Source organism: Morus notabilis, unplaced genomic scaffold, assembly GCF_000414095.1.
Source record: "Morus notabilis unplaced genomic scaffold, ASM41409v2 Scaffold813, whole genome shotgun sequence".
Taxonomy (NCBI): domain Eukaryota; kingdom Viridiplantae; phylum Streptophyta; class Magnoliopsida; order Rosales; family Moraceae; genus Morus; species Morus notabilis.
In genome coordinates, this window is record NW_010363924.1 from 257,603 (window position 1) to 270,392 (window position 12,790).

At 34.5% G+C, this 12,790-nt stretch overlaps 3 protein-coding genes and 1 long non-coding RNA gene across 4 annotated transcripts; 2 read left to right on the forward strand and 2 right to left on the reverse strand.

Annotated features, from left to right (window-relative positions):
* The first annotated feature begins 2,632 nt into the window (after positions 1 to 2,632).
* Positions 2,633 to 3,997, forward strand: LOC21394517 (two-component response regulator ARR17). The gene is made up of 5 exons (XM_010105355.2): positions 2,633 to 2,879; positions 3,020 to 3,099; positions 3,252 to 3,329; positions 3,457 to 3,527; positions 3,728 to 3,997. The coding sequence occupies exons 1-5, from the start codon at positions 2,741 to 2,743 to the stop codon at positions 3,822 to 3,824; spliced, it is 465 nt and encodes a 154-aa protein (XP_010103657.1). The 5' UTR covers positions 2,633 to 2,740; the 3' UTR covers positions 3,825 to 3,997.
* Positions 3,998 to 4,461: 464 nt separating this feature from the next.
* LOC21394518 lies at positions 4,462 to 5,345 on the reverse strand. Its single transcript, XR_002902827.1, has 2 exons — positions 5,028 to 5,345; positions 4,462 to 4,928 (listed from the first exon to the last, which is right to left on the reverse strand). It is a non-coding gene; the product is annotated as an uncharacterized LOC21394518 (long non-coding RNA).
* A 1,860-nt stretch (positions 5,346 to 7,205) lies between these two features.
* On the forward strand, positions 7,206 to 10,509 carry LOC21394519 (glycerol-3-phosphate dehydrogenase [NAD(+)] 2, chloroplastic). The gene is made up of 9 exons (XM_024170270.1): positions 7,206 to 7,615; positions 7,877 to 8,013; positions 8,111 to 8,216; positions 8,399 to 8,600; positions 8,722 to 8,809; positions 8,972 to 9,119; positions 9,313 to 9,462; positions 9,545 to 9,694; positions 9,813 to 10,509. The coding sequence occupies exons 1-9, from the start codon at positions 7,292 to 7,294 to the stop codon at positions 9,825 to 9,827; spliced, it is 1,320 nt and encodes a 439-aa protein (XP_024026038.1). The 5' UTR covers positions 7,206 to 7,291; the 3' UTR covers positions 9,828 to 10,509.
* Positions 10,510 to 10,570: 61 nt separating this feature from the next.
* Positions 10,571 to 12,234, reverse strand: LOC21394520 (F-box protein CPR1). Its single transcript, XM_010105358.2, has one exon. The coding sequence runs from the start codon at positions 12,048 to 12,050 to the stop codon at positions 10,824 to 10,826; it is 1,227 nt and encodes a 408-aa protein (XP_010103660.1). The 5' UTR covers positions 12,051 to 12,234; the 3' UTR covers positions 10,571 to 10,823.
* Between the last annotated feature and the right edge of the window lie 556 nt (positions 12,235 to 12,790).

Here is a 12,790-nt window from a genome sequence, read left to right on the forward strand (position 1 = left end):
TTCTATTTTGACGGCCAGAGAGTTTTCAAATCTTTCAATCGGCTCCCACATCATCCAGGATTTGGATTCTTACTTAGACCCACCGACGTATTTTCAACAACGAGGCCAAATTGTGACGATGGCATATCTACTAGATTCTGTTACAGTTGGATCAAGAGATTGTAAAACAATGTCAGATTCTCGATATCTTACTAGGAAATAATGTTTGGTGTTTCTGTCTCTCTCTTTCTCTCTCTCTCTCTCTTTTTTTTTTTTTTTTGGATATTTTACATATTTATTCCCTTAATTTATTGGATTTTGGTAACTTACCCCATACACCTCTCATTTTTCACACTTTACCCCCTTACTTGCAAAAAGTATTGCAATGTGTCCATTTCATAATTTTTTTGTCATATATTACCCTTTATGGAATTGAGATTTAGTGAATTGAGAGATTAGTCTGTTTGAATTTTTTGTATCGAATGTGCTTTTCAATCACAAATTTAACAAACCACATCAATATAAAGAACATTGTAATGATTTTACAAATTTGAGGGATAAATTATCAAAATCAAAATTTCAGAAAACAAGTTGTTAAGACTCTGTAAATTCAGGAATAAATGTGCATGACACTTTTTTTTTTTTGAGGTTTGACTTCGGCAACGTTGGAAGTTGGAACTATTGGATGACAAGTTTGATTTGACATACAATCTACCTCTCAGTTTGTTTCCCTCTCTATATTATCCATTACCTTTTTAAATTTTCTTTTTCTTTCTGTTTCCTGTTTCTATCTCTCTGAGATCCATGACATCATTAATTTCCCATATCTTTAATCGTCGACTTATTCCAATTGCTCCAATTTTATTATTATTATTATTATATTTGTATTTTATTTATTTATTTATTTTTGCTTATCAAACGATTGCTTCTGATTTGATGCCTACTTTCCATAATCGGAGATCAAACACAGAGAATGGGTCTTTACATGAAAAGTGCATGATCTTTATTCTTCCATTTAAATTACGTGTTCTCAATGTGTACACACACAAACACACACATATATATATATATATATATATGGTTCTAATAATTACTTTAATATTATCTATTAATGAATAGTTATAACTTTAGACATAAGAAATCGAACTGAGAATTGTAATAAGTTGAGTAGTTGATTAAAAATTTAATGATAATTAATGAGATTAAATTTTGATGACGTCATCTCATTAAATTTTTATATTTGATGAATAACCATTATAAAAATATAAAAATTGAATACTTGTCCATATATATAAAAAATGGCACTTTCTTTTAATAGAAACTATCTGGCATTTTCCATGTTACAAAAATAAAACAGTTTAAATGAGAGTATCTATCTAACAGTGTACCTTTTTTAGGTTGTATCGTAATCAAATAATGTTACATGTAGCACATATATATCCTTTCAAAATAATGAATATACGTGATATCATAATCAAATAATGTACATATATCATTTCACAGTAATCATATAGTAAAACCGGAAGAAAATATGTTTAAGAATAATTCTTTGTCTGCCAAAATCTTTGATATTATTACCTACCTATCAAAATACTCGTATATTGTGGATTCTTTTTTAAATATATATATATATATATATATATTTGTAATATGCTACTTCTACTATTAAAACTTTACATAATATTATCGATATCAACTGTGAAGAATCATATATAGAAATTAAGTTAATCACTTGCCAATGCTAATTAAAATTTCACAAACCAAAAAAAAAAAAAGAGAAGGAAAGAGAAAAAAAAATCATGTTCATATTGAAATATATAATTTTTATTGAATTATATTGAAATATATTGACTCTTGGCGAATGATAAGCCGCGTACATAGAATGCGAAAATTCTATTGGCTTTCCTCGTCCAATAAAAAATAAAATAATTCAAGTAATAAAGGCCTCGTTCATTTCACAGATTTAAGTTTTTAATTTTAAGTTTCTACAGTAAAAAGTTATCAGAAAATGTCACATCTCAACTTGAATTGAAAACTCAAATTCGTGAAGTGAATGAGTCAAAAATGATTGGTATATTTTAGATCATGTATATGGCAAGAGTTTAAATGCGTCACGAGGTTTCTAAAAGTAGAGCATATCTAGCAGAAAGGATCGCCAGATGTGGGAATTCAGATTCTGATACTGATTCTCTACAAAAGCCAAATAAGAAAAATAGATATACAATGTACATATTACACACATATAGATATATGATATATGATAATATATGACAACAGTGAATGAAAATTATATATGACACGGTGGGAAATGACGAAAGGGACTGAATCAAATCGAAAGGGAACCCCAAAAAGGATCACGAAATATCTGTGACTTTGATATTTATTATCTTTCCGATTCTCTCTCTCTCTCTCTCTAATTTTCTCAGAATTTCCAGTCCATCAAACACTCTCTCTCTCTATAAAAACGACCACATTACAAGGCTCATACGTCTCATGTGAGCTCTCTTTTGTGTTGTGCTTAAATTTTTTGTCAGAGAAAAGGGGTCTTGGGTCGTCGTTTTTGTGTAATTAATTCCTTGTGCAGTGACCGGCTCTTTTATTGCAAGTAGGCAAAAGGCCGTTTTGTTATTGTCTCGTCTGTTGGGGTTATTTTTTTCTGTTACGTCATTAGCTTTTATTGTTCCTCTCTTTGTAATTTATAACTAGAGGGAGTTCGATTATTTTTTCTGTACTGGGGTGGTTGGTTTTTTTCTTCTTAAATATGGAGTCTGGTTCTTCTTCTTCTTCTTCAAAGGTTTTAATGGAAAATATTGTGGACCAGCCTCATGTTTTGGCTGTGGACGACAATGTCATTGATCGCAAACTTGTTGAAAAACTCCTCCAAAATTCCTCTTGCAGAGGTAAATTAAAAAAATAAAAAAAAAACTTTGGTTCTTTTTTTTTTTATTATTTTTTTTTCTTTCTTTCTTTTTTCTTTTTTCTTTTTATTTTTTTATTTTTTATTTTTGTCTTTTGACGTGTTCTGTTAATGGATGTGCAGTGACAACTGCAGAAAATGGGCCAAGGGCGTTGGAGTTTTTGGGCTTGGGAGATCATCGACACAATGCCTTGGAAGGCAATGTAAGTAAAAAACCAAATTGTTTTGATTTAGGAAAATAAATTTTTTGAAAAAAAGAGGAAAAAAAACCTATTTGAAAATGTTTGGTAATAAAGCTTTTGTCTTGAGATTTTTTCGTATTTTGAAAATAACCCTTTATGTATTTTATATGTAGGTGTCAAAGGTGAACTTGATAATTACAGATTATTGTATGCCAGGAATGACAGGCTACGACTTGCTTAAGAAAATCAAGGTATTATACTTTTCAGGAATTAATCACTCTTATAAACTTAATGATTCTTTTACTATTATTCTAGTTAATAAAGGGCCGAAGGGTTGTTTGGTTTAATTGGAAAATTACTTTGTCTCTTTGCAAGCAGGAATCATCAGTCATGAAGGAGGTTCCTGTGGTGATTATGTCATCCGAAAACGTTCCAACCCGTATTAACAAGTAAATGGTCAACTTCATTAGGAAAAAAAATAAAAACAAACAGTCAATTTTTTCTTTGAAAAAAAAAAAAAGAGTAAATAGTCAATTTTGGCTCACTCACTTTTTCTTTTTTTAAAAAATAAAAATTTATAGATTTTTCTCGTACCTTTGACAGAATATTCTTAAATTGGACATTCTAAGGTTTCCAAACTTTTGAACAGGTGCTTAGAGGAAGGAGCTCAGATGTTCATGATAAAGCCCCTAAAGCAATCTGACATTAAGAGGTTGAGATGCCATTTGATGAACTCCAGAAGCTAAAAAGAACATATTTTTCCATGCTAAAATGGAAGTAATCTGAGGGATGAAAATCTTTTGAGGAGACCCCCATTTTAATGCTTTTAACATTTGTCATGACATAGGAATTTGCTTCGGCTGCTAATTCTGTTTTTGTTAGACGCTAGTTAGTCTCCAAATTCACATTCTTACATGTAGCAAGCAAATTATATCACTATTAGTTTCAATTAATGATATTATTTTTTTTTTCCAATGTTGAATTTTCTCATTTGGTTGTCACAAATCACAAGCTTATTTGGAAAATTATGAACCCAAATGTCATCGTTGCGTACAAGTTACAATTACCTAAATGTAAATTTCAACAAGGAACTTTGGATTCTTGTGACTAAACTTTTGTTTCGTATGGAAAAAGAGACTGGCAAATAGGTAATTGGCACAAGTTACAATTACCTAAATGTAAATTTCAACAAGGAACTATGGATTCTTGTGACTAAACTTTTGTTTCGTAAGGAAAAAAAGACTGGCAAATAGGTAATTCAAAATTTTCAGCAAAAAAAAAAAAAAAAAGTAATACAAAATGAACCAAAGATTACAAATACGTGACCTCTTTTTTCATTTTTTTTTTCCAATTATAGCTACATATCAACAACTAAAAATGAAATGTAGAGCAAACGTGATCCTCTACATTATAATCTCTCCTGACAAACTTGTTCTTTTTGCCCTTTTGAGTACAATTCCAAAAGCAAATCAAAATTCCAATTGAAGCAAAGCTCCAAACTTCTATCGTATACACAATACACATCAAGAACCCAAAAAGTCAAAGCAAGAATTAAAAACAATAACAAAGATCTGAAAAAAAAAAGTCAAAAGAAGTGCTTGTGATGATGGTGACGGTGACGATGCCTATGGTCATCCAATCCAAAGCATTGAATCACAGGATAACATGTCACAAACATGCATCTTGCGATCCCTCTCACCATTGACGACACCACAGAACAAGGACAACAACAACGGGAACTGATTTTATCGTCGCGGCTGGTCTTTCTTCCATTAAGATTGTTCTTTCTCTTGCGGCTATGGCGATGTTGCTTGCCCATGTGTAAACAAACTCTTCCTCTGCAGAATCACCTAAACCAACCAAAACCCAGAAATCATATGCCAAAATTAGGAATACCCACATGATGATCTAGAGGAAAGTATTACAATTCAAAATTCGAGATTTCTTACCTTAAAATGATGAGATTATTGTCTATTTTGTCTCCTTTGTGGACGCTAGGGAGGCTCAACTCAACCACATAATATTTCTTAAGTCATTAAATTTGATGTTTATTTAGGGGAAGAATCAAAGGAGTTTTGGCCATTGGGAATCTCCGAATCTTGGTACAGCTTTTTTATTGCTGTAAAATGGTCGAGGAAAGATGTTAAGCAGAGAAAGAATATTCGTTTGTATAGGCTCTCTCTTTCTGCGTTTCGCAGAGAGGAAGCAAAGAGTCTGAAGAAGGGAGGTTTGTGCGAGACTGAACTTGACCAATTGCCTCAAGTAAAGACACCGTGTCGTTTGCGCGTTAGGTTCTCAACTTCTCGTTTTATATCATAACAACAAATGAATGGCCCACTTAAAAAAAATAAATAAAAATAAAAAAATTATAGGCTCCCTTGGTTTCCAGGGAAATTGGAGGCTACTATGAGGGACACCAAGTGTACTGACACTGTTCATTATATATATTATAGAAAGGGAGAAGATTGTGTCGTGTAAAAATTGCATGTTTGTTATACGCACAACCTTATTTAACTAGCATAAGTGATGGATAAATAATAAAAATGAGTGGTTTTCTGTGAAGCTAAGTGTTAAGACAAACACTCTAGTATATCTCAATAAAAAAACACAAAAAAGGACAAACATTCATGTCCATTATATATAAACAAGATGCCCATCGTGATTGCTAATATAATCTAACACTAAGGCTTAGTTTGGTAGTACTTAAGAATTTGAAAAAAAATTATAAGGTTAAATTGTTGTGGATAATTAAAAATTATGATTATATTATATTATATTATAATATACTATATATAATTATAATATAATATATAATTATAATTATATTTAATATAATACAATAAAACTATTATTATATAATTATGATATAAAATATACTAATATTATTAAAATAATAAACTGAAATAACGATTATATTATATTATACTATAATATAATATATATAATTACAATATAATGTATATTTATTATTATATTTAAAATAATACAATAAAATATTATTAAATAACATATTATATAACTTATTAAAATGGTTAATATAATATCAATATTATAAAACATATTATAATATTACATAAGAAATATTAATATTTTAGTTATAATATAGTTTAAAATTACACTATATTATATTATATTATATAATCATTATTATATTATATAAAAAAATATATTATAATTAATATATTATATAACCATAACGTGTGTAATACACTGTTAATAAATTATAAAATAATAATTACAATATCATATTATAATTATATATTGTAATTATCTTATAATTATAATATCATATTTTTAAATTAATTATAATATTTTTATAATATCATATTATATGATAAAATAATAATATTAGAGTTATTAATATAATTATGATATTATTTGTTACAATTTTATATTATATTACGAGTCTGAATTTTAGATTGAGAAAATTGTAAATTTTAAATTTTCTTAGGGGTATTATGAAAGTTTCATTAATTGTACTATGTTGATTCCCGCACAATTTAAAAGTTAAAGTTGTCTTTAGGTTGTTTCTGATTTTGACTGTAGATTCTTAAAAAATTCTTCAAAAAGTATTTTTGAGGAGATTTACCAAATACTAAATTTTGAGAGGAAAAATCAATACCAAACTAAGCCTAAATCCTAGCATGATTCCATCTTGAGACGCAGTGTTCAAATACCAAATAAACAAAAGTCCATGACCTCCTATCCCACCGTCTACAGTCTACACACATTTGAAGCTCGTTAGCAATAGTGTGTAAATGAAGTAAATGACAAAAAGAAAAAGGGTGATATTTGAAGCTCCCCAAAGGATGGCAAAAGCCCAATGGGCCACTGTGGAAGACAAAAAAAAGGACGAAAAAAAAAGACTCTGGAAAATTTAAATAATAAAACAGTAATATATTAAGAATAGCTAAATTTAATATCATTAATTTAATGACTATATAATTATATAGTAGAAAATATGATCTAAACTATGATAATTATTATATAATTTTTGTGCAAAAAAAAGGGTGAACACTGATAAGAGTGAACACAGGATGGAAAATGAAAATTGAAAAGGACGCGAATAGATACGCATATACATCTTAAAGTAGCTTATAGTGTGAAAAATGTGAAGATAAACAAAACAAAGCCCCGACCTTCATCACTTGACGATATACATCCAACGCCCAACACACACACACACTCTCTCTCTCTCTCTCTCTGCCCAGCAATGGCGGTTTTGATGGAACCCTCTTCATCTTCACTAAACCCAATCTTCCCTTCCAATTCTAACCCATATCGTCGTGATCTCAGAGTTTTTAAGAAACCGCCGACCCTTCTTCTCCGCCTCCACTCTCCGGCCCCTTCGGCGGACCCACCTTGCTGCGCCGCCACGCCCCCTTCTCTTGGAGATCAAGAACCGGCGCCGGACTCCTCCCCAGAACGGACACGAGATCGCCGGAGGGCGGTTCGCTTGGCCTGGGAGAAGCTCGTTCGGTGGTCCAGGTCCTGGCGCTCCAAGGCCAAAACCGACGTTCTTGAGAAAACTAACAAGGTATTATTAATAGCCTCTTCAGAGGTCTTTTTTTTTTTGGATCGTAAAAAAAAGCGTTTTGTATTTTTGCCAATCTTATGCGTTTCCTATTGCAGCAAAATTTACAAAGGTTCATTTTAGACATTTTATCCATTTGGACTTGTTTGTTCATTGTCTTTGGTGGACTGGAATGCATAAACGGGTGTACTACTTTTGTTGTACATTTAATGTATAATTTGTAACTTTAGATTTTTTTTAAGTGATAATAGTTTGATTCTTTAGGTTGTTGTGCTTGGAGGTGGATCTTTTGGTACTGCATTGGCTGCCCATGTTGCAGGCAGAAAGCCTGAATTGGAAGTCAGCATGCTTGTACGTGATCCTCAAGTTTGTCAGTCTATCAATGAGAACCATTGTAATTGGTACACAACACAAGCACCTAATCTTATCATAAAATATAGACTTAATGTGCATTTGAATTTTTCCTCTAAATCTTGTTTTTATGTTCTTCATTTTCAGTAAATATTTCCCCAAACACAAGCTACCCCAAAATGTAGTTGCAACCAGCGATGCTAAAGCTGCCTTGCTGGGTGCTGACTATTGCCTCCATGCCGTCCCTGTACAGGTTTGGCGGATTGGCCTCCAAATTTTGAATCTTTTGTTGCGTCAAATGTTGATCTAAGTCCTGTTTCTTAAGAGGGCAATACCGTTTAAGTCGCAGAAAAATTAATTTAGTTTGTTTCGGCTGATACAACATTTTGCATAGATCAGAGGCAGATACCTGAATATGTCTATGTTATATTGCAGTTCAGCTCTTCTTTTCTTGCTGGAATTGCAGAACACGTTGATCCTGGTTTGCCATTCATATCCCTCAGCAAGGGCTTAGAGCTAAATACACTGAGGATGATGTCTCAGATTATTCCCCATGCATTGAAGAATCAGCGCCAGCCTTTCATTGCATTATCAGGGCCTTCTTTTGCTCTAGAACTAATGAACAGATTGCCAACAGGTGATCATCAGATTTGTTGCATTATGCTTTTCCATTGTAGAATCCACTGCCTCCGATTGAATCGTTGTTCCAGATACTTAACTAGCTTCTCTGACTTCTGCCCTTTTTTTGGCCTTTGCAGCAATGGTGGTGGCATCAAAAGACAAGAAATTGGCAAACGCAGTTCAGCAGCTACTAGCTTCTGACCATCTAAGAATCAGCACTTCAAGGTATTGGTTCTATAACTTTGGTTCTAAAATTGCGAATTTAGGAAGCACAATTGTGTACTCTAATTCCTTTATGTCATGGATCGTTTAGAATGTAATGCCAAAAGTAGCATCTGCATATATCTAAGTCGACTGGTCCTGCTCGTAACCTCTGATAACTCACAGTGATGTCACAGGGGTGGAGATCGCAGGTGCCCTTAAGAATGTGCTTGCAATTGCTGCAGGAATTGTGGAGGGGATGAATCTTGGTAACAATTCCATGGCGGCTCTTGTTGCGCAAGGTTGTTCCGAAATACGATGGTTGGCAACAAAGGTATCTTCCACATAAATTTTTTTCCCCTTTCCCAACCAAAATGTAACAAAAAGAAAACATGTTTTCTCTAAATTGTTATCATTTTTGGCTTTGGTTTATGTTCTTGGTATGATTGGTGCTGCTTATTGCAAACATTTCCTTTCCATAGTTCCTCTTTTCTCACAAACTTTTCCCCCCTACTTATTTCTTGAAGATGGGAGCAAAGCCGACGACGATTACTGGTCTATCAGGGACTGGAGACATCATGCTTACATGTTTTGTGAATCTTTCAAGAAACAGAATGGTCGGAGTCCGTCTAGGATCCGGCGAGAAACTGGAAGACATCTTGAGTTCCATGAGTCAGGTGCTTGAAAAGTTTGGACCTAACTGTTCATTGTTGAGATTGTGCTAATTTCAGTGTAACTCAATTTGATGATATTTAGTAGGTGGCAGAAGGTGTATCAACAGCTGGAGCTGTTGTCGCTTTGGCCCAGAAATATAATGTAAAGATGCCAGTTCTAACGGCAGTTGCTCGGATTATTGACAATGAACTGACACCAAAGAAAGCTGTTTTCGAGTTGATGAGCCTCCCTCAGGTTATTTTTAACCCTGTTATATTCAAGGAAACTCATGTAATGACTTTCTTTTTTCTCTGTAATTTTAAGTTTTTACATGTATGTGGCTCTCAACAGTCTGTCATATTTCAAATTGTAGGTTGAAGAAGTATGATTTGTCCGAGACTCTAGCAAGAAATCCCGATTTTGTCAAGAAATCCCGATTGTCATTGAACTCGGCTTCGGAACTTCACCAAACCATTCATTTTGCATAGATTTCTTTTCATTCGTGTTTTGCATTCAGTGTCTATTCTTTAATTTACCCTTCTCCGAATACTTGACCAGGAGAACAGTTTTGCAACTCGGGGATTATAGTTTTACAAAGTACAGGTCCGAATTCCAGCCTTTGTCCTCCAATTTCATGGAAATACTTCTCAACAAATTTTTTCATAAAACAAAAGAGCATTTCAATTAAATTTCTGGTAATTACATGAAAATTGTTGCTGAGTGCTAGTGTAAGGAATATGCCTAGTATTCTTTGCTGTGGGAGTGGACCTATAAATCTGAGTATCCGGATCAACGTTTCTAAAACCCTGTTGTGGTAATTAAAAGGAAAATTAATTAACTACTAAGATGGGAGAGGCACATGCCAATCCAAAAACATAAATAAAGATATCAAATGAAGGCCATTTCCAATTGCTCCCAACTTCCTAATAAGCTTTTTTGGACCTATTGAGGTAAGTAAATATATCAAGAAACCTATAAGCAGTAGGGGCAAAGAAACGCACATATCAATGATCAATGAATAAAAACTGATATAACTTTCATTTTTAACTTCTTTTTAATACCACTAACCCAAGTCATGCAATTATTCAAGATGAATAACACAAGGCAAAGCAAGGCTCAAAAACATCACTTAAACGCAACATGAAAGTATTTGTAGACACACAAGTTTGTACAAGTCAAACGAAAACATTATATACAACAGTTTGTAAGTCTGTTTCTTTCAGTCGAATCTTTTAGTCGACAACAACAAAAATTCTTTCTTCTACGAGGGCAAGTACCGAAGCAACAAGCAGATTCTATAAAAGGGTCAGATATATCACAAAGTATACCTTTCAAATCACAACAAGCGCATGCTAAAGAGGTAAAAAAGAGTGTTCTTTCATTCTCATCGTTGCTTACTCCGGCTACTCTTGAAAGCAAGTCCCCGCCTGAGTCCCATAATCAGCTGCCTGATGCTGCTATTGGATGTGGGATCCGCCAGCCATCCTTCTTCGTCATCAAACGCCGACTGATAACTCCGACTGCGATTGCGAACGCCGAAATATGGCGAAACCAAGCTCTCACAAATCACCGTCTCCTGCAGATGATGCTCGGCCCCTCTGACCTCAAGGTTCTTGAAAGTTTTCTCCATCGGATCATACACAAGAAACCCTTCTCCTCCAACGCTCATAAGCAATTCACCTTTCTTGGTGAAACAGAGCGGCGTGTACCGTGAGCTGTACACCGACTGGCTCGGCCCCTGCGATCTCGGAATACTGATTAGCTTTGTCCATTTCTTGTCGTCACTCGTAACCCAGACATCGACGACGCTCAGTCTCTGGCTGTGGAGCATGCAGAGCTGGTCCTTCAGGGATCCAATCCAGGAGATATTCCGGTTGTTCTCATCGGGCGGCGGCGGCACGATGCTGAACTTCTCCGATGCCAGATCGAATCGGAGGATCACGCAGCGGAGCGAATCGCCCTCCTCGGCGAGCCAGTAGAGGCCGCCATTGGCGTGGGTGGCCTGGAAGACGTGCTCGACGAAGTACGGCGGCCTGTCCTCGTCCGGAAGCTTCCTCCAGCAATTGGTCTTGAGACTGAAGACCTCGATCTTGGGGACGAAATTCGGGACCTTCATGCGGCAATACATGGAAGGGAATCGCACGATCTTGTAGTCCTGAGTCGATGAATCGAACCCCAGGCCGAAAACCTCCCTGGTGCTGCGGAAATTGGGAGGGAGAGGCATCTTCCTGTACTCGTTGATGGAAGGGTTGTAGAGGAGGAGGAATCCCTGAGCGCCGTCATTCATGACGACGCAGAGGAGGCCGTCGCAGTGGCCCTTGACGTAGTACGGGAAGTACGGAAGCATGGGGAAATCGAGCTCCGCCGCTTGTTGAGGAGAATCTTCCTTGTGTGGGTCCATCGATAAAAGAGAATCGCCATAGCGGGCGAGGATTATGCTGGAAGCCATACCTAGGTGAGATTCCGATCGAATCCTCCTCAGATGCGCTCTGACGAAGCCGCGACTCGTCAGCAGAGACCGCCATGCCTTCGATACGCACCTGAATCGCACCAGACACTTCGCCGGCAGCCGTTTCAGAATCTCCACCAAGATGTCCTCCGAAAACAACATTTAGGAGCTTTTTTCGTTTCTCAGATCAGATTGGGTTGGGGAAAATGGAAAAGAGAATTTTTGGGAGTTTTCTCTCTCTTTTATCTAATTTTCTAGTCTAATGGACGGCACCGGTGTTCGCCGTGGCACCGTCCCAACAAGACATGTGGTTCACAAACGTGTTTTGTCTCGTTTATGGTGTTTTGTCTCGTTAGTGCTTTAAGTTGGACAATGTTATATAGGTAATGTAGTGTCCACTTAGTTGATTAATTTAAATTTTTAATTTAAATTAAGTTGTGATTATTTTTTAAAATTTTTTATTATAATAAAAATGTGAGATGTGACTATTTTTAAATTTTTTTTATTATAATAAAATTTAAATTCTAAACTTGAATCAATGAAATGAACATCACCTTAATATTTTTCCTCTTCTTTTTAATCTTTAGAACTTGGTTAAAGATTGCTCTTGAAAGTATTTACGTTAAGATTTTTATCTTTTATTTTTAATTTATAATTTATTATAAAAATAAAAATAGAAAAGAGAGGAAAAAGTAATAATAAAATAAATAAAAAAAGTAAAAGAATTCAGATTCTAAATGAATGAAAACGTGACTAAAATGGTCCTAGTTACTCTTTAGAGGAATGAAAGAAAAGAAGAGGTTTTCGAACAAGGAAAAGGATCCAATAACTTCAAAAGAATTGAATGAGGAGCCGTATGAGATGAAAATCTCACATACGGTTCTGTAGAGTGGTAGTAAAGT

Coding starts and splice junctions, on each gene's coding strand:
- LOC21394517 (XM_010105355.2), top strand. CDS start 2,741: ATGGAGTCTGGTTCTTCTTCTTCTTCTTCAAAGGTTTTAATGGAAAAT. Junction 2,880..3,019: donor CCAAAATTCCTCTTGCAGAG/GTAAATTAAAAA, acceptor ATGGATGTGCAG/TGACAACTGCAGAAAATGGG. Junction 3,330..3,456: donor ACTTGCTTAAGAAAATCAAG/GTATTATACTTT, acceptor CTTTGCAAGCAG/GAATCATCAGTCATGAAGGA.
- LOC21394519 (XM_024170270.1), top strand. CDS start 7,292: ATGGCGGTTTTGATGGAACCCTCTTCATCTTCACTAAACCCAATCTTC. Junction 8,014..8,110: donor AATGAGAACCATTGTAATTG/GTACACAACACA, acceptor CTTCATTTTCAG/TAAATATTTCCCCAAACACA. Junction 9,120..9,312: donor TACGATGGTTGGCAACAAAG/GTATCTTCCACA, acceptor TATTTCTTGAAG/ATGGGAGCAAAGCCGACGAC.
- LOC21394520 (XM_010105358.2), bottom strand. CDS start 12,050: ATGTTGTTTTCGGAGGACATCTTGGTGGAGATTCTGAAACGGCTGCCG.